The sequence below is a fragment of the Pongo abelii genome, chromosome 2, assembly GCF_028885655.2.
Source record: "Pongo abelii isolate AG06213 chromosome 2, NHGRI_mPonAbe1-v2.0_pri, whole genome shotgun sequence".
NCBI lineage: Eukaryota > Metazoa > Chordata > Mammalia > Primates > Hominidae > Pongo > Pongo abelii.
The window spans coordinates 203,302,506-203,323,673 of NC_085928.1; the positions used below are offsets into that span (position 1 = coordinate 203,302,506).

Here is a 21,168-nt window from a genome sequence, read left to right on the forward strand (position 1 = left end):
ATATTTTGCTTTATTTGAAAGACCTGATTCTTCAATCCGAGAGAACAAATGTTTTCAGAGTACCTGATAATTCTGAAGTGTCTGAATGTGACCTTTGGGTCATCAAATTGCACTCAAACCCATTTGAATGGAAGGCAATATTAGTTGAGTGCCAAGAATACCATGAATATTCATTAGTTCCCTCATCATCATGATGATTAATACCCTTAAAGCTATAAATGTCTGAATTCCTTTATGGACAGTTGATCTTGAGAGTGGTTTGTCTACATGAGAAATTAATTTTTGACACAATAGTTAACATCAGTTTTGGCTTTTTTTGAAATTTGTTTATCAGAAGGAAATTGTGTCTACCAAATAAGAGCTTATGGGTATTTAGCTCAGATGACATCCCTGAATTATTTGCTATTTGACATCCCTGAAACACACACATACACACACACACACTCTTACACGATACTTACTTTGGTGTAGACCCAACCAATCCAATGTGTTTATTTAAGGGGCAGGAGCTGCATAGGAGAAGACTATGCAGTGTGTTTTAGAAGACTCAGTCTATCTTTAAACATTTTCGTGGAATGATCTCAGGCAAACTACTTATGATATCCCAAGTTTTGCAAAACAAGAGTGGTATATTAACCTCTTTCACCAGTGTACTATTATGATTAATGGGAACTGTGTTCATAATTAGTTTATAAACTGTCAGAGTGCTTTAAAAATATGAAGAATATATACCCATGTGTACATATCTACATCTTTGACATAATTATACAAATTATAAATTTATTTCTTCATCTTTATGCAGAATTTTAATTTTGCATTGTACTTTAAATGTATCCATTGTACATTAAAACAGGTGTTCAGTTTAGGAAACAGGCTAAAGCTTCATTTAGGACACTGAGATGTCTTTAGAATATGATGGGTTTTTTGTTTGCTTCTTGTTTCCTTATAGGCCAACCGAGCGATAAGTACCGTTGAGTTTGTGACAGCTGCTGTTGGTGTCCTCTCATTCCTGGGCTTGTTTCCAAAAGGACAAAGAGCAAAATACTATTAACAATTTACCAAAGAGATATTGATATTGAAGGAATTTGAAAGGAGGAAAAAAAACCTGGGGTGAATACTTATTTTCAGTGCATCATTACTGTTCCAGATTCCTGTGATGGATGGCAGCCTCTTTAATAAATTGCTTACTGATATTATCTTATCATTGAGCCAATGAAATTTTTTTCCCCTGCTAGCATAGATTTGCTGTGGCAGCTTGAATGAGAAGCAGTAGCCTTTTGAGTGAGCCAGCAGAAGATCTTAACAAAATCTCATCACATTTTATTTCTACTATAAATATTATTTTCCTTTTCCCTGAGGGTGGCCATTTTGCCAGAGGCATGAAAGACTATTTATAGATGGTTTTGAAAGAAATTTTAAGAACCCCAAATTGTTAGAGTTGACATCTAAATTCATGTTTCTTTTCTTGTTGGAAAAGAAACTGGGAAATTTAGCATTTTGGTTAGGCAGTTTGAGGGACTCTAATTTATAAGCCTTTTGGGGAATGCACCCTCGTCTTCTTACTGCCTGTGTAGATGAGGGTGGATGGGAAGAGGAGAGGCTGTTTGCTCCAGGGTTTCAGTTCCAGTGATTTGTGTGGAATCTACTTGCTTGTCAGGAGGATATGACAAGTAAGAGTGGGCTGTTATTTCTACAATGTTACGTATTATTCCCTTTGGATTTTGAAGTGTTTCAGGGATTTGACCTTTTAACCTTGAGAAGCAATCATTAAATGTTTGTTTAAAATGCCATATTTGGAAAACAATGTCTCATATTCTTAAGACTTTTTTACAAGCCAAGGAGTGTCATAGTTTTATTCTCTCATTTTATTATGTGTTGAATTAAAGACGCTGCTTTTTGGGCTGTTCCAGTGAAATTCTTAGTTGCAGCCAGTGGGGAAAGGGGGAGCACAGCTTTCTCTAACCTCAGATTACATCAGACATTGTGACATGACCCCCCAGCCAGTGACATCCGCCTTACGCTATCATCAGAAGCTTGGCATTAAATAAAGGAAATGTTCAAGTTAATATTAGGGGGTTGATACAGTGAGAAAGCTAGGAATACAGTACATAATGTAACTGAACAGAAGACTCGGTGAAAGTCTTGTACCTATTAAACTGATTTAGATTTTACCCCAGGGCCAGAAATACTCAACAAGCTAATTGCAGGGTTAATAATAATGGTAATAGAAGGAGTTGTGTGCTGCAGTCTGGGCCACAGAGAGAGACCCTATATCTCATCCCTTCTTTTTCAGTAATTCCTTCTCTTTCTTATGGCATCAACTCTGTCTCCAGTAACCCTCAAACACTCTCTTCTTCCACTGGTCTTCTGTAGGGGTGTGAGTGTCTCCTACCAGGAACCAACGAGAGAAAATTTCTCTTTCATTTTTACTCTAAATTCAAGTCTCTGTTCCTTTTATACCCTGTTCCCAAGTAATAGTTAAAAACCACACCAACAACAGGCCGGGTGCGGTGGCTCACACCTGTAATCCCAGCACTTTGGGAGGCCGAGGCAGGTGGATCATGAGGTCAGGAGGTCGAGACCATCTTGGTTAACATGGTGAAACCCCATCTCTACTAAAAATACAAAAAATTAGCCGGGCGTGGTGGTGGGCGCCTGTAGTCCCAGCTACTCGGGAGGCTGAGGCAGGAGAATGGCGTGAACCCAGGAGCGGAGGTTGCAGTGAGCCGAGATCGCTCCATTGCACTCCAGCCTGGGCAGCGACAGAGCAAGACTTCACCTCAAAAACAAAACAAAACAAAAAAACCCAGTTTTCTAGTATTGTCAAGTTAAGATGAGACTTGTAGTAGCATAATATGTTACCTTTCCCAAGGTACCCTTTTCAGTAAAGGATGCCTACACGGGGCAAATCTTAACCTGAAGCAGGGGAATTACTATACCCACCAGTGGGAGAAGGAGCAAAATTTGAAGTCAGGAACCTCCTAAGAGCCTCAAGTGCAACCTTTCTAGAGAACTCTGGATGTCTCCACTCCAGAAGACAGTCCTGTCTGTGCTAGATAATGTCATAAATGCACTTTTAAATTAAATTCATGGATTCATGTTCACATTGGTAGTGTTTGAGGGTGTGGTAGTTTTCACCCTTAGAGGTTAGCTCACAAAGTTAGCCGTCAGTTTCCCATAAAAATGGTTACTCTTGATGATGGCCAGCTTAAGACTGTCCAGCTTGTTTTTCCTATAGGTGATTATTTGATATCATGCTCATTGTGCTTTTATGAAATGATTTTCCCAAGACTATTAAACCTTTCTCTGAGCATATTTTTAACAGTCAGGAATGGAGTTCAACTTTATCACATTCCAAGAATAAAAATTATGAAATAAAGATCATCAGCCACCAGAAACCTTATAGGTTGTAGGAAAACCTGGGGGGGAAAAAAGCCTATAACTTTATTGAATCTATTTTTAAAAAAATCTTTTTATGCTATTGAAATGTTATACAGTGTATCAATTGAATCTTTTCATTCTAAAAGTCAAATTACTAAATGCAGATGTCAGCTCAAGGAACTTGAACTACCATTTTTTTAGTTTGATACATAGTTTATAATCATAAACTAAAAATCTCTTTTTAAAACTTTTGTCTTGTTACCAGTAGCTGCTAAATTATACACATGGTAGAAATTATTACTCTCCAGAGAGCTGTGAATACAAGAAAAGGTTAAAAAGCAAACAAAATATAAACACAGAAGGATTGTTTTTATAGGAATTTGCATTTATGCTGGTGGTTTGTGTAACATTTATGATTTATAGTAGCAAATTTCATGTTGAAAACATTTATCATTCCTAAAGATTTCAGAATTGTAAACTCAAGGCTATCATATATTGAATCCGTACATCATGGTATTAGGCACATAATTGGCACTCATGTAATGGAACTGGTTAACTAATCGCCTATGATCTGTTAAATTAGCAAAATTAGATTTATTGTTATAAGGAAAGACTAGTAGGTAATTTAAAATGTTCACTAGAAATAAATTTTCTCTCAAGTTTATGGTGAGGGTGATATATAAAAGGTAATAGTGTACAGAATATATTTGCAAAGGATGCACCCTTTCATGTGGTATTTAATATGCATCTAATAAGATGATTTAGATAATTAAAAGATGAAATAGAACTTAAGGTTGTTTAGTAGCCTGAGAACTGTCATGCTGCAGTTACAAATATTATGAGTCCCTTTTCTAGCATTGTTTTTAAAATGAGTAATGTTGAGTTCTGGACAACTTTTAAAGTTAGAGCTTGAGGCTGGGTGCCGTGGCTCATGTGTGTAATCCCAGCACTTTGGGAGGCTGAGGCGGGTGGATCACTTGAGGTCAGGAGTTTGAGACCAGCCTGGACAACATGGTGAAATGCCATCTTTACTAAAAATACAAAAATTATCTGGGCATGGTAGCGGGTGCCAGTATCCCAGCTACTCGGGAGGCTGAGGCAGGGGAATTGCTTGAATCTGGGAGGCGGAGGTTGCAGTGAGCCAAAATTGTGCCACTGCACTCCAGCCTGGGTGACAGAGCGAGACACCATCTCAAAAAAAAAAAAAAAAAAAAAAAAAAGCTTGAGGTTTTCATGTGTCAGTAACAAGCAGTAAATAATGTTGCTATAAGTAAAAATAAATAATGTTCTTTAAGTAAAAGTATCTTTTTACAGTTTATTTCATTACCTTTGTGATCTACTCTAAACTTTCCTGTTCTCTGGCCCCCAAACACTATCCACTGAGTGATGCCAAACTTTGGTGGAATTTGCTTATATATTACCTGTGCCCATGCCAAGATTATATGGAATTAACAAACATCTCCTTCATTCCACCACTTCCACACAGTTCTGGCTTATTATAGTTAGGGTTGAATTTCCGAAAGGGTTGAATTTCTGAAGTAAATGTTGGTCCTTGTTTCTCTACGAAAAGCATACCAGTGAAACAAAAAGGAACTGTGACCTTGGGAAAAGATATATATATGTAAATGTTCTTCACAAAGATTTAAGTAAACTTGTGACAACTAATAGTAAAACTTTCAAAGACCAAATGTTGCCTCAATTTTTCTTTTTTCTATTGATGTTCATACTACTGATTTGACTACAGTACCATGAAAGCTGTTCATTTTAAACAAAATAATGCTATGCAAAATGAATACAGTTTACTGAAAAGGATAATACAGGAAATGCATTTTTTTTCCTCTCATTGGTAAAGCATACAGTCAGAATAAGCCTATCTAAGGTCCTTTGCTGCAAGGTTTAATTCATTGAAAATATACTTGGAGTGCTTGAATGGAGAGAGGAAAGGTAAGGGGAGAGTATCATCACTTCTCCACCATGTGTTAATTTTGGGGAAAAAAGCAATGCTGTTCAGCATGTACGACAATTCTGATTACAGCCTGGCCCAAAAATGCTGTTCTGTGGGTTGGCCTCCCAATTTGAGTTTTCTTTTTGGAATCTGTTCATGGCTTTCATAGCCTCCGTTGATGTAGAATCCATTTTTGCCATCACCTGAATAATCTGTCCTGTTTATGGGAGGCCAGGTTGAGTCTTCTGCCAGCTTCTTTTGCCAAGTCCTATATTGACTTTTAGAGTAGAATCCAAATTCTCTTTTGATCAACAGCCAGAGCTCATGATTTTGAAGGATGGCATCCTGAAAAATCAGATGGGAAAACAATCAATTTATTGCGCAGGTCCGCCTGCAGCCAGGCCGCTGGCCACCACAGCCGCCTCCTTTCCCCAGGCCTTCCTCTGAGGTGTGCTCATTGCTGTTGCGTCTACCTCTCCTTTCCCAAGTCCTGGAATTCTTCCCTTAGGAAGCAAGAGGGTGCTTGTGTTCATGGAAATCTGCTAGAAGCTTCCAGCATTTCCCTTCCACACATTTCCTGGTTAAGTCCTGGCTAGGGATTTCCTTAGAATGATTTTCCCCTCAGACTGAAATGGTAACAGCAATAACGTGCTCAAAATGAAGAAAAGAAAAATCACCATTAGCCCTGCTACCTGCCACCTGCCATGTAGAAGGTGTCAAATAAGTGTTTGTTGAATAAAGTGTTGAGCTCTAGAAATCAAATGGTTATTGGTTTTCATTTTTTGAGAGTTTTCTTTTGTTCACATGCCCACACAATTTTTATCCATTTATATAATGAAATTGGTCAAATTTTGCATCCCACTTTTATTTATGCTAAACTTTCTGTGGTAAACAATTTTTATGTAGCTTTAGCCTTTTAAAAATGTTATTTTATTATGGGAAGAATGTAGGTACAATATGATTAATAATCATTTTTAGTGACTGTTTAGCATTTCCTCAAATTGCTGTATAGCTATTTAAACAAACAGCATCTCAACAACACTTAAGTTGAATGTAATATTTTGCCACTGTAGATAATATTATGATAAGTGCCTTCATATATGTAGTATTTTTCTCTTCTTTTGGGTTATTAAAACATATAGTCTCAAAAATGGAATCCCTGAGATAAAGAGTATGAGAAATTTTAAACATATATAATGAGGTGTATATATATTTTAAAATTTGGTTGCTCCCTTTTCCAAAAAGTCTTAAAGCACATGAGTTAAAATAAAACTCTCCTTTTACAAAAAAGAACTCTCCTTTTACAAAGATAGTACTTGAGCCTCTTACTAAGTGGGTAAAGTCATTTAGTGACACTGAGTAGAAAAGAAACACTGTAAGAGGAAGACCTTCAAGAAAAGGAATTGACTCGAATAAGCAATGTCTTCTCCTCTTTCTTATGGAAACCCTGCGGAAGGCAGTTCTTCACTCTGAAAAGTCTCATTGGGTTTTAGGGTTGGAAGCTCACCTGGTCTAGTCTTTACTAGATTGTTGAAAATATTAGAAAAGTGCAATACAGTGCATTCATGGAAGCAAAATTAGAGTTCATACATGTTTTGCTTTCTATGCAGAAGATATCAAGAACATTTCTATGCAGACTTCAAATAATTTGAAATCATTCCCCCCAAAATTTTCCTCCAAAAGAATATGTACCATTTTAATAAACCCTTAATAACTGTCATTTTGGGGGATCAAAGTGGTTGCTCTAGAAAATAAGCACCTGCTGAAAATGAGATCCTTAATTTATCTTCCTAGAAAAAATATAGAATTACTTTACCTCTACAAAGAAAGCCACACAGAATTGGGTGAGGGCTACCACCAAAATTAAAACCCTCCACGATGTTATGGTTGGGATCAACTGTTGAAAAACAAATACCATTATTATATTTTGCATACTTCACACTTTGAAAAAAGACCATATTAATTATTTAATTTATAGATTTGTAATAACTCTCTGAGCTTAGTGGTGGGCATTACTTTGTCTCTTTACAGATAATACAACTGAAGGACTCAAAGCCGATAAATAAATGGCAGAGCCAGAATTCAAAGGAGAATAGACTACCTCTTGGCCTGTGTACCTTTGACAAGGTACTGTGTCAAGGTACTGTACTTTGACAAGGTACTGTGTACCTTTGACAAGGCCTGTGTACCTTTCTCAGTGCCTACTGAGAAATGTGCCCTGAATCACAAATACGAGACAGGACATTTTGGAGGCTATCTGTCTCTCTTCATTTTTATTTTTTCAAACAGAGAGAAGGCTAAGATTAAATCATTCATCAAATAATGTTAATATTTCTAATTCTCCCAAAGCAAATTCTACCTGGAATTCATTCTTTAAGGAGGACAGAGAAATGTAAGTATATTTTGATTGAGACTAGATGCAGATTGCTCCTGGCCCTATATCTGATGGCTTAATGCAAGTTGAATGAACCCTCCAAACCCACCAGTTTTTAAAATTTAAGGGTACCCATTAATGATTAAATACACTTATTTAAAGTGTGAGAGCCATAACTTCCCACGGCTGCATCCATAGCAAAAGGCTAGTTACACAGCCTTTTTTCTGAGATCCCCACCCAAGAGTAGAATATTTATGGCTGACTGTGTGTGGGACTGAATTCCCTTGAGAACAAAACCCACTGACCCTCCATAGTATCTAAATGCACATCCCTAATTCTCACCCCTATGCTGATACAGGTTATTTCAAAGTAATACTTTGTCATTTTTTTCCCCAGGTGGAGACAGTCTTTATGAAGTTGTGAAATACAGCACACTGTAAAGGGTTGTTTGGATTAAAGGGTTGTTTGGAAAAGCTGGGTCAGATTCTAGCAGAGAACCTGACTCTTTTTCTCATGGCTGCCACCACTCCGATCCAGGAGAACTAACTCTTCTCCATCCCTTGACCTGGAAGGCACTTGATTTTGAATTATTTGTTTATTTAATTAATTTTGAGATGGAGTCTCACTCTGTCTCTCAGGCTGGAGTGCAGTGGCACAATTTCAGCTCACTGCAACATTCTCCTGCCTCAGCCTCCCAAGTAGCTGGGAATACAGGCACCTGCCACGACACCCAGCTAATTTTTCTATTGTTAGTAGAGACGGGGTTTTACCGTGTTGGCCAGGCTGGTCTCTTAACTCCTGACCTCAAGTGATCCACCCGCCTTGGCCTCCTAGAGTGCTGGGATTACAGGCATGAGCCACCATGCCTGACCCTGGAATTATTTATTTATGCAATGGTCTTCTCTCCTAGCTTCTAAACTACTTGAGAGCAGTGACCACACCTTATTCATCTTTGTAACTCTAGTACCAAACTCACTCTGGAGCTTCGTGTTTGATAAATGAATGACTTGGGTTTTCATTTCCTAATTGCTTGTCTCTCCTCTCACATGTAGTCTTCCTGCCATCATCTAATTAGTCTGTCTTCAGTGCCCTGCTGAGAAGCCTGCTCAGATAGCTTCATTCACTCCATGTTGCTCTTGGCATAAAGTCTAAACTTCTCTAGCTGCCTCCATCCATCCATGCCTGCCTTTATTATTCATTCTTGTTCATACTCCACAGCACATGACCTCAGTTTTAGCCAGTCTTCTAGTGCTTGGGTAAGCCTTGCTTTTGATTTCTGTCTCTGCCACCCTACATTCATTTGCATTTCTAAGACAAAAGCTCTTTCAGTCCTCTCTGCTTCTTAGGCTGTTCTTGTTAGGAATATCCCTACCTCCTACCTGGCAAAATGTGGCCTACCCTTTTGGACCCAGGTCAAGTTGCATCTCATCCATGAAATGCCTCCCATGACAGCCACAGTCCACAGTGAGGCCTCCTTCTTCTATGTTCTTCCCAGTTCTATCTTCACACTCTTTTCAAGTATGGATAGCCTCAGGCAGCGTTCAAGTATGTCTCATCTTCACAACAAATCTATGACTCGGAGATCAGGAGCCAACCCTTCTCTTTTATTTCTCTCACAATACGGGGTCCAAGAATTAGTTCAATAGCCTTGATGAATTAGATTTTAACCCAGGGCATCCTGGATCAAATTATATCCACTGATATAAAACTTCATGTAGTCAATATCTGACAAAACATGACTGTCTTATAAGTCTATGTTTTCTTTCCCTTTATAACTACATTATAAAGGATTTCTATGATATGGTTTATTTTTTTGAAAATTGTACTTGGAAAATTATTGTATTATTGCATTAATTTTATTGTATTGGTATAACATAGCCTAATAAAGTATCCAAACAATATTTCAGGTAGGTACAGGATAAATGTACCCAATAATATTAATAATATGAAAACCATTAGAGGCCAGTATAGGTGAAATCCAGATATCTTATTTGCCCTTCTAGTATATAGAAATAGCCTCACAGTATTTGGTGGTCAAAGAGAATACAGTAATAATTGACTTGTGAATTACAATGAATACACGGTCCATGTACATGAGTCATGCCAGATGTGCAAATGAATGCCACTTACCTCCATTCCACGGTATATAACTTGAAAGTCAGAAAACAGAATGAAAATTGTGAGGCCCAAGGCAGCTAGCAGGAGAAATGAAAATATATCTGAGGAAATACCAAACATTATTTTTAGATGTTAAAAGAATGTTTCATATAATTTGGCACACATTGCAGAATCAATTATCTCTGTTGGGCAAATACCAGATATATCTTCAGATGTTTTGATATATCCTCATATGTTTTGAAATATGTTCTAATGCTTATAAGATGAAGGTAATATCTTAGAATCTTTCCTTGAAAGTCTGGATGTAGAAGACTGTTAATCAAATGTATTACAGTAACCTCCATAAAGCAGCTGCCGTGGTGCACTATCACTGCGTGTCCAGTGAGTTGTGCTTGCATGGGATAAACAGTCAGTCTTCTTGGCACCATCTCATTCTTCCTCGTTGCCTAGAGAATAAAGTTCAGGGATCCTCTATTGACATTCAAGGCCTTCCACAATCTGGTCCCAGTCAGCCTTTCTAACCTGGTCTCTGACTACTCTTCCTTATGGGCAATTGGAAAGGTAAACCATAAAACCTCCAGCTTCCACGGAGGCCCAACACTCTCCAGCTTCTGTGTCTTTGTTAAAAAAAAAAAAAAAAAAAAAAAAAAAAAGCCCTGTGTACATAATAATCTTCCTGTTTTGGCATGCTCCAATTTTTTTCTTTTTTTTGAGACGGAGTCTCTGTCACCCAGCCTGGAGTGCAGTGGCACAATCTTGGCTCACTACAAGCTCCGCCTCCTTGGTTCAAGCGATTCTCCTGCTTCAGCCTCCCAAGTAGCTGAGACTACAGGCGCCCACCACCATGCATGGCTATTTTTTTTTGTATTTTTCGTAGAGCCGGGGTTTCACCATATTGGCCAGGCTGGGCTCAAACTCCTGACCTGTGATCCACCCGCCTTGGCCTCCCAAAGTGCTATGATTACAGGTGTGAGCCACAAACCCAGCTTCCAATTTTTCTTAACCCAGTTAAAATACCACTTCCTCTTCAAAGAGTAATACTCCCTTACAAAAGCTTATTTCATATAGTATGTATCATATTTTGCTTTGCATGATCTTAATTCATGTATCAACTGGACTGTGACCATTTGAAAGTGGCTTTGTCTCTGGTTCTCTGGAACTCTGACTTGAAAAAGTAAATGAGAAATTAGCATGTACATCTGTTGCATTCCTTCTTTCCATCCTGCCCAAATTGTTTTAATTTTGGGAGCTAAACTTCCCGGATGCAATGTGCCAGCATCTCTGTTCTTATTTCCAACCTCACACACTCCTCTGTCAGAGCTTTTAGCAGAGCATTTTAGAGATGGTACCTTAGAAATATTTCTTTTAATAGAATTATCACCTTCAGGCCCAAAAAATAGCCCAAACAATAGCATTTAATCAGCATTGCCATGATACAAATGATTCTGACAATCCTATAAAGTTATAAATAAATGAACAAACTAGGTTTTCTCTTACACTCTACCTCATTTATTCAGTGTTGATCTAGTCTTCCCACCCCCAACTCTCTACAGGCCTATACCAACCAGAAATCTGAGGCAACTGCCCCTTGATAGCAGGCTCTATTTTTGAAGTGAACAGAGTTCTGTTTTCATCCTTGAGCACCTACACACACCCTCAATATTTATTCATGCCTCACTTTATGTATATAAATAAATGCAGCACCTCTCAGAAGTGCTTGGGAAGGGCATGAGGCAGGCAGAAGAAAAGTAGGAATTGCATTTCTCAGCATAAAGCAATCTAAATGGCTTGGTGATACGATTTCAGGAAATAGCTGTGTGGATTTTTCATTTACTTCATGGATTTGGAGTCCCAGGAACGCAGAAGCTGGGAAGAAGAGGAAGCCTGAAAGGTCTGTTGTGATGAAGTCCTAGACCTTACTAGCAACTGGGGCTGAGTGGGGTGCACATCACTGTCTAATGGTCTAAAAACTAGGCCTCGCCTGTGCACAAGTGAGCAATGTAGAAACAAAATTATGTCATCTTTTAAAATTCAGCTTTGATTGAAAAGATGTAATAAAGATTTGAATGTTGGCTCTCTTGGTTAGTTGCTGCTGCTGAGGAAACATGAAAGAATAGGGCTCTGTTAATGCAGGTGCTTTAGGAAAGCAAATAAGCCATTACACTTTATTTTCAGGTAAGGTTAGTAATGTTCACATTTGTTTCCAGAAACTTAAGCCTCTACTTTTTCATAAAGTTGAGCTTCTGTCAAAGGCTGTTAAAAAGGGCAAAGAGTTTTCTGTTATATCAAAATAAAGTTGCTTGTGTATTTTAATAGTAGTTCTAAAGGCTTTTGACTTATAACCTGAGAGTATATGTTTCTTATCATATTACATTTGTTAGCATACCTGTATGCTAAAATGTAAAACATTTTACATTTAAAATTATCAGTTATGTTTGGTATAGGGGTTTGAATTTACCCACAAGCTTTAAGTCACTGTGAGGTAACTACCTCTAATTCACTCAATTCATGTAAAAGGACTTTGCAGCTACTATTAAAATTAAAGTACTAGGCCAGGTGCAGTGGTTCACCCCTGTAATCCCAGCACTTTGGGAGGCTGAAGCGGGTGGATCACAAGGTCAGGAGTTCAAGACCAGTCTGGCCAAGATGGTGAAACCCTGCCTCTACTAAAAATACAAAAAAATTAGCCAGGCGTGGTGGCGGGTGCCTGTAATCCCAGTTACTTGGGAGGCTGAGGCAGAGAATTGCTCGATCCCAGGAGATGAAGGTTGCAGTGAGCCGAGATCGTGCCACTGCACTCCAGCCTAGGTGAAAGAGCAAGACTCCATCTCAATAATAATAATAATTAAAGTACTAGAAAACAAATATATTCTGCTTATAAAATACATTTATAATTTTAAAAATGATTAATGTATAACAACACCATACATTTCCTGTGTATTAGTAATAATCCGTTAGAAAATATAATGGGAAAGTCATTCACAATATAAGCAAAAATATAAAATACAAAGGATTAGTTTCTTTTTTTTTGAGACGGAGTCTCGCTTTGTTGCCAAGGCTGGAGTCCAGTGGCATGATCTCAGCTCACTGCAACCTCCGCCTCCCAGGTTCAAGCAATTCTCCCTGCCTCAGCCTCCCAAGTAGCTGAGATTACAGGTGCCCACCACCACGCCCAGCTAATTTTTGTATTATTTAGCAGAGATGGAGTTTCACCATGTTGGGCAGGCTGGTCTTAAACTCCTGACCTCAGGTGATCTGCCCGCCTTGGCCTCCCAAAGTGCTAGGATTACAGGCGTGAGCCACTGTGCCTGGCCCAATTAGTTTCTTAAATAAATGTGCAGACAGGATTTGTAATGGAGAAAACAACAAATATTTGCTAAGAGACATTAACAAAAAGCAAGAATAAATGGGGAGACATGACATGTTCCTAAATGGGAAGATTAAGTTATATACCAGTGTAAATTCTTCCCAAAGTATCAAAATCCCAAAGGGAAATTTTAAAAGCCTGGCAATTTATTCTAGAGTTTATCTTAAAGAATGAACAGGAAAGAAATAAATACATTTTTTAAAATGAGGAATAATGAGGATACACTGATCTTGCCACTTATTAAATAAAACTTATTATAAAACTGTAAGTTTTAAAGTATAGTGGTAAATCAAGAATAGACTGATATTTAAAAACAAAAAAGATAGTATGGAAACTATATAGACATACACATACAAACAATGCATAATATAAATGATGTACAGACAAACACAAATATATATATATGAAGATAGTTATGATAAAGGTGGTATATTCAGTGGAAAAATAATTGAATATTAAAAACTCAATAGTCAATAAAAGCTGCTAGAAAAACCGGTTGACTAGTTGGAGCAACTTGTTTTAATCCCTACCTCAAACTATACACCAAAATTAACATTAGATTTTAAAAGCACTTTAAAACTAATTGTGATAATCTATCCTATTTCATAATTAGAAAAAACTTCCTTTGCATAAAGACAATGGAAAAAAGATCACAAAAAATAAACAGCTCATACAAATAAATAAGAAACAGCAATCCAACAGAAAAAAATAAGTTTAAAAATGTAAACGCACAATTCACAGAAGAAGAAATTGCTAATGACCTGAAAATATGTTTCTCCTCACTGGTGATCAAAGAAATGCAAACTAAAACCAAATAAGACACTGTTTTCTAAAATCTTATCAGACCAGCACAAATTTTGTTTTTTAACTAGTACTTCATGTTGGATATACTATTAAGAAGCACACCCTCTCCAAAACAACTGATAGGAGTGAAAATCAGTACAAACTTTCTAGAAAGCAACTTTAAGTTGTGTATTCCAGGCTTTGACATTTTCACACTATTCTACCAGTTAACTGAATTTTCTTATCCTAAGGAAATAAGAGGCTAAGTCAAAGTAATTTACACAAGTATATTTTTATAGCATTATTTATCATGCTGAAGCCAATTGCATGATAGACAGGGTGACCATCTTTATCATGCAATATCTGGATAGGTGTCATGTATCTAGTTTGCCTTGACATTCTCTGTTTAAGCCTGGCATAATTATTAATAGTGTCTCACTTCACTCCTAAAGAGTGTCCCAGTCTGATCAATAATGATGGGGCATATTCTCTGGCTTCTTTGGCCTGAGGATTATTATTATTATTATTATTCTTTTGAGACAGAGTCTTGCTCTGTTACCCAGGCTGGAGTGTAGTGGTGTGATCCTGGCTCACTGCAGCCTCAACCTCCCAGGCTCAAGCAATCCTCTCACCTCAGCCTCCCCAAGTAGCTGAGACTATAGGCAAGAGCCACCATGCCCAGCTAATTTGTAAAAGTTTTTTTTTAGAGACAAGGTCTCACTGTGTTGCCCAGGCTAGTCTCAAACTCCTGAACTCAAGCTATCCTTCCACCTCAGCCTCCCAAAGTGCTGGGATTACAGGAGTGAGCCACCATTCCCAGCCTTAGCTGGGAGGATCTTAATTGTAGCTTCGAAGAGTTTTTTAAAAACTCAAATTAATACACAGGGGAAGTAAGTAAGATTTTTTGAGCCCCTATTATAAGTGCCAGACCGTTTACATAAATTGTGCTAGGCCCATTCCATAACATGCTTTGTTTAGTCCTTCCCTCAGGACTTAACAAATTAAGGATACTCCCTCCCATTCTGTCGACGAGGAAATAAGGTCGTAGAATGGTTAAAGTAACTTGCCCAATGTTATAAGGCTAAAGAGGTCAATTTGCATTTGAATTGGTTAGAAAGCCTTTAATAAAATATCTTCACATGCATGTATGTGTTCAAAATGATTCTTGATGACTCACAATAGGACAAGACTCATGTGACAGTTAAATAATGTCTGTGCTTATCTGCAAACAAGCAGATTTTCTGCACGTGGGCTCTACCAACTATGACCACTGCATTCAACAACAATTTTAGAGTCATGCAATTGTTTCTTCCTCAGCCCATCATTTCACCAGTGAGGTACAACTCTAGGGTGAGAAAGGGAATGGGAAAATATTCAGAAAGAAAAATTAAACTTTATATACTTACAGTTTGTATAGATGGGTTTTCGAAATGGCTTTCCCTTAGAAAAGATGAATGCTACTGTGATATAGTTGATGGTGGTGATGGGCCACAGTGTGGTGGTCTCAAAACTTAAACTTGAACCAGGAATCAGAGTTGCATTTCCAGTCCAGTTTCTTTCCAAACTCCCATTTGTTGAAAAATTACTTTGGTTGGCCAGAAAACACTCACTACAAAAGAATCACCAGTGTTTATGAAACATTTTGTTCCATTTTTGTCCATTAGGTGAAAAAAAAATAGTTTAATCACTACCATGGGATTTTGGCTTTCAAACTATGTCAGCCAGTAACTACCAAGACATACTTTGTTCACCTCTTGCTATGACAAAGCAGAAATAAAAGGAAGTCAAGATTGTTCTTTGTCTGGCACTCCATTTAGAACAAGTGATCTACCTTGAAAGGGCCTGGATGACAATATTTTATGAATTCCTATCAATTCAAAGAGTAAATAGACCATGTCAATTAAACTGTGTGTGTGGTTTTCTCTTTCGTGGACTAAACAAGACTCCTAACTTGAGTTTTGAGTTTGAGTCTGCCACTCCAATTTACTTCCCTCAGATAGCTAAAGGATCTTCCTGAAAATCTGAACATGACAGTCTGCTGCTTATAAGGGGTCTACGGCTCTATTTTGCTGATAAATTAAGCTCAAACTTCTCCAACTGGCCTATGAGATCTTTGCATCCTTGTCTCAACCTACCTTTTCAGTCTTACTTTTCGCCATTCCTCCCATGCTCTGTACACTCCAAACATACAGGTTTATTCCCGGTTCCCTACATATCAATTTGCATACCTGTTGGGTTGCATGTGCTATTGCCTTTAACTGCAATTAACATCCATCCTTCAAACCCTCTGCATCTGAAATGCCTTTACTTTTGCTGGCAAGTGGTACTAGTGCCCACAAAAGTAAAGACATTTAAAAAAATGTTTCTCAGTTAAAGGCAATGACACATGTAAATAAAGAATTGCAAAACAATTACTTTAGCAAGCTCATTGTTTTGCAATTCTTTATTTACAGAATTTTATTTTACATCTTTGGGATGTGAGTTCCTAGAATACGGGATTTTTTTGTGGTTTTGTTTTTTGTTTTTAATCAGATTTACAATAAATTTTTGGCACCTAGCACAGTGAGGTCACATAATATTTACTCAAAAAATATTTGTCCAAGATATGAGCTTTCCCAGTCCTGATGGATCTATTTCCAATGTTCTTTTTTTCAATAATTAAACCTATAAATTAGTTTCCACCAGCTTTCTTGTTCAGCTTGAAACTTTTAAACCACTATTACAACTGTTTATAAATAAGATTCATTTTGTAACGTGAACTCAAATGCAAGACTTAATACTTATTATCCTGGGCTCCCTGTAGTCTAGAAATGCACTTTGCACATACAGGCACACTTTGCTTTATTGTGTTTCACTTTATTTTGCTTCCCAGATATTGTGTTTTTTTACAAATTGAATGTTTGTGGCAACCTTGCATCTAGCAAGTCTATTGGCACCATTTTTTAATAGTATGTGCTTACTTTGTCTCTGTGTCACATTTTGGTAATTCTTGCAATGTTTTAAACTTTTCGAAATAATTATTACCTCTATTATTGTGACCTGTGATCAGTGATCTTTGGTGTTTCTATCATAATTGTTTTGAGATGCCACGAACTGTGCTTTTATAAGAATGCAAATTTAATCGATAAATATTGTCTGTGTCTGACCGCTTCACTGACTGGCTGTTTCCGCATCTCTCTTCCTCTCCTGGGGCCTCCCTATTCCTTGAGAGACAATAATATTGAAATCTGTTCAATTAATAACCCCACAGTGGCCTCTAAGTGTTCAAGTGAAAGGAAGAGTCACATGTCTCTCTCTTTAAATAAAAAACTAGAAATGGGTAAGCTTAGTGAGGAAAGCATGTCAGAATCCAAGACAGGCCAAAAGCTAGGCTTCTTGCACCAGTTAGCCAAGCTGTGAATGCAAAGTAGGAGTTCTTGAAGAAAATTAAAAGTGTTATTCCAGTGAACACATGAATGATAAGGAAGTAAAATGGTCTTATTGGTGATATGAAGAAAATTTTAGTGGTCTGGGTAGTGATCAAACCAGTCACAACATTCCTTTAAGCCAAAGTCTAATCCAGAGCAAGGCCCTAACTCCCTTCAATTCTTTGAAGGCTGAAAGAGGTAAGGAAGCTGCAGATGAAAAATTTGAAACTAGCAAGAGGTTGGTTCCTAAGACTGAGAGAAAGAAGGTGTCTCCATATGTAAAAGTACAAGGTGAAACAGCAAGTCTTGATGCAGCAGCTGCAGCAAGTGATCCAGAAGATTTAACTAAGACAATTAATGAAGATGTCTACACTAAACAGCTCTCAGTGGAAATGAAACAGCCTCTTCTATTGGAAGAAGATGTCTTCTAGGACTTTAATAACTAGAGATAAGTCAATAACTGGATTCAAGGATCCAAAGGAGAGGCTGTCTCTCTTATTAGAGGCTAATGCAGCTGGTGACTTTAAGTTGATGCCAATGCTCATTTGCTATTCTGAAAATCCTAGGGCCTTTAAGGATTATGCAAACTCTACTTTGCCTGTGCTCTAGAAATGGAACAACAAAGCATGGATGACAGAACATCTGTTTACAGCATGGTTTACTGAATATTTCAAGCCCACTGTTCAGACCTACTGCTCAGAAAAAAAAAGATTCCTTTCAAAATATTACTGTTTATTGACAATGCACCTGGTCACCCTTCAAGAGCACTGATGGAGATGTATAAGGAAATTAATGTTTTCATGACTGCTAATACACATCTATTCTGTAGCCCATGGATCAAAGAGTAATTTCAAATTTCAAGTCTTATTTTTTAAGAAATACACTTTGTAAGACTATAGCTACCATAGAGAGTGATTAGTTTATTGGATCTGGGCAAAGAAAATTGAAAACCTTCTGGAAAGAATTCACCATTCTAGATGTCATTAATAACATTCATGATTCATGGGAGAAGGTAAAAACATCAACATTAATGGAAGTTTGGAAGAAGTTGATTCAACCCTCTTGAATGACTTTTCGGGGTTCAAGACTTAGGTGGAGGATGTAACTGTAGATATGGTGGAAATAGCAAGAGAACTAGAATCAGAAGTGGAGCCTGAAGATGTGACTGAATCGCTGCAATCTCATGATAAAATTTGAATGGATGAAGAGTTGCTTCATATGGATGAGCACAGAAAGTGGTTTCTTGAGATGGAATCTGCTCCTAGTGAAGATGTTGTAAATATTGTTGAAATGAAAACAAAGGATTTAGAATATTATATAAACTTACTTGACAAAGCATCAGCAGGGTTTGTGAGAACTGACTTCAAATTTGAAAGTACTGAGATGGGATAAAATGCTATTAAACAGCCTCACTTGCTACAGAGAAATATCTCATGAAAGGAAGAGTCAGTCAGTGAGGCAAACTGCATTGTTGTCTTATTTTAAGAAATTGTCACAGCTACCCCAACCTTCAACAACCACTACCTTGATCAGTCAGCAGTCACTCAGCTTGAGGTAAAGGCTCTCTACCAGCAAAAATATTATGACTTGCTGAAGGCTCAGATGATCATTAGCATTTTTTAGCAATAAATTATTTTGAAATTAAGGCATGTACTTTTTTAGACATAATGCTATTGCACACTTGATAGAGTACAGTATAGTGTAAACATAACTTTTATATGGACTGGGAACCCAAAGCTTCATGTGACTTGCTTTATTACAATATTCACTTTATTGTGGTAGACTGGAGCCAAACCCACAATATCTCTGATGTAGGCCTGTAGTAGATGTTCCATAGTCACAAAGCATTTTTACAAAAAGAGGAACAGACAGACTAGATGGCCTGAATTATAGAGTTTAAAACCAAAGAGTATCTAGTCCAATATACTTACATTAAGGTAATAAAATTGAGGGCTAGTATGGCACATCTAGTTAGTGATAGAGTCAGGAATTCTAAGAATTCCTGATTTCCTATCCATCCTCCTTTGACTACAACATATTGTCTTCTAGGTTCAGTCAAAACTTGAGTTCTCTGAGTATATGCACTCCAATTTTGGAAAAAATCTAGTGTTGAAACAGAATGAGATTCTATATTCCTAGTTATACTTAAATTGCTGAATTTTTTTATCTAAATGACAATCTGATCATTTGCTAGTTTTCAATCTGTTTTACTGATTTCTGGTGCTCTGTGGAGTGAGGGGCAGTTGCACATTTGCTATCTCAAAGAGAGCAGCTCTTTTCCTGCCTTTTCTTTTATCGGCAGAAAGACTTTTTCAGCAAAATAAAGCTTGAGCCATCAACGCTATAGCCTACCTCAGAAACATTAAAGCCCAGAGAGGTAAAGAGACTTGTCCTGATTCTAGTGTTCCAATTCAGTCAGAACAAGGATACCATCAATTCACATTTTAACTTTGACGTTCATTTGGAAAAAAACTAAATAAACAAATCTCTCTCATATGTCTGTATCAGCGGCCTGCAAACTACAACCCACAGGCCAAATCTGATTCATCACCTGATTTTGTAGATAATGTTTTATTAGAATACAGCCACACCCACTTGTTTGCCTGTTGTCTAAGGCTGCTTTTGTGCTGCAACAGTGGAGTTGACTAGCTGCAACTGAGGCCATGTAGTGCACAAAGCCTATTTACTATCTGGCCCGCTACAAGAAATGTTTGCCAACCCCTGGTCTATGAAATATACAGAATACCAGGGAATTAATATATTCATTCAGCCAACCAGTTGTTAGATCTATACATTAACAACCAGTGTGACAGATCTCTTTCCACCCACTCCACCCCAGTAGTCCATGGATTAACTGTGTTCTGTCCCATCATTTGAGTTTTGCAGCAACACAATTTTGTTAATTAAAAGTTTTAGGATATATGTTCAAGCCAAGTTATGCAATGTCACTGGATATTTATTAAATCACCTTTCGAAAGGAGCACTAAGAAAATGAACTTACCTGTATTGGTAGACCTCACAATACCAAGGCTGCTGCTTCACACAGAGAAATGCACTGATCTGCACAATGCAGGAGAAACAGGAATTCAAAAATATTGAGAGCAGTAAAGGGGGAGAAAGGAGCTGTCCTGCTGGTCTATATTGAGCCAGCTTTGGGTAGGCATGAGTTGAACTCACTGAAAGACAAATGCATTTTTTCCTATTACAATCTTATCATTGAGAATAAAAGGTTGAGATTGAGATGCATATTATCTTGAGTCTGGCATTGGGATTCAGACTAAGCAAACATGAACAGAAGATTTACACCTAGGTAAGCACATTGCCTGGTGGCACATCTAATTCTACCAGCCTTTGTCTCTTCCATGCTCTGTCTTCACCTTCAGAAATAAAAAACAGTGGGTTAGAAAGTTATGTAATTAATGTATTTACCATATCACATGGTGCAAATATTTTCTCCATAACCAGACTGACCAGCAATTGTTTGTAAAAGAGGGAAATGGCCTTCCTCCTGGGATAAGCAATACTAGTATTATGTCTCAGTGATGACAGGAAAGTAGAGAGTTAGAATGAGAAGAATAAGGAGGAATATAGCTGGATTCATATTCATATGCTGGATAATTAAAAAAATACTCTATTATTCATTCAGCCAACTTTCTCTGAGCATGTCAATGTGCCAGGCGTTGTGATAGATGCTAGAGATGTGTTAAGTGTCTCTCTGGAGACACAGGTGAATGGGGGACTGCTGATGTATATTACACTAAGGAAAAGAACTCATTAAAAATATTGCTTCTA

At 37.6% G+C, this 21,168-nt stretch overlaps 2 protein-coding genes across 6 annotated transcripts in view; one reads left to right on the forward strand and one right to left on the reverse strand.

Moving 5' to 3' along the window:
* PLAAT1 (phospholipase A and acyltransferase 1) overlaps positions 1-21,168 on the forward strand; it is a 79,930-nt gene that overhangs the window by 29,276 nt on the left and 29,486 nt on the right. For 3 of the 5 annotated variants that reach the window (XM_054553135.2, XM_002814425.3, XM_054553134.2), the window contains exon 4: positions 950-1,201. The exons of 1 other annotated variant lie outside the window; for it this stretch is intronic. In XM_054553135.2, the coding sequence (XP_054409110.1) occupies positions 950-1,051 (102 nt within the window). In that variant the 3' untranslated portion in view covers positions 1,052-1,201. Of the gene's footprint in view, positions 1-949; positions 1,202-11,625; positions 11,892-21,168 lie in introns of those variants that run through there. One more of the 5 variants, XM_024244725.2, reaches the window with a different exon arrangement.
* Positions 5,159-21,168, reverse strand: part of ATP13A5 (ATPase 13A5) — a 104,015-nt gene continuing 88,005 nt past the window's right edge. Inside the window, exons 26-30 of the mRNA XM_002814426.5 lie at positions 20,378-20,552; positions 15,376-15,578; positions 9,832-9,920; positions 7,143-7,223; positions 5,159-5,671 (exon numbers count right to left, since the gene is read on the reverse strand). Of these exons, the coding sequence (XP_002814472.2) occupies positions 5,411-5,671; positions 7,143-7,223; positions 9,832-9,920; positions 15,376-15,578; positions 20,378-20,552 (809 nt within the window). The 3' untranslated portion in view covers positions 5,159-5,410. The remainder of the gene's footprint in view (positions 5,672-7,142; positions 7,224-9,831; positions 9,921-15,375; positions 15,579-20,377; positions 20,553-21,168) is intronic.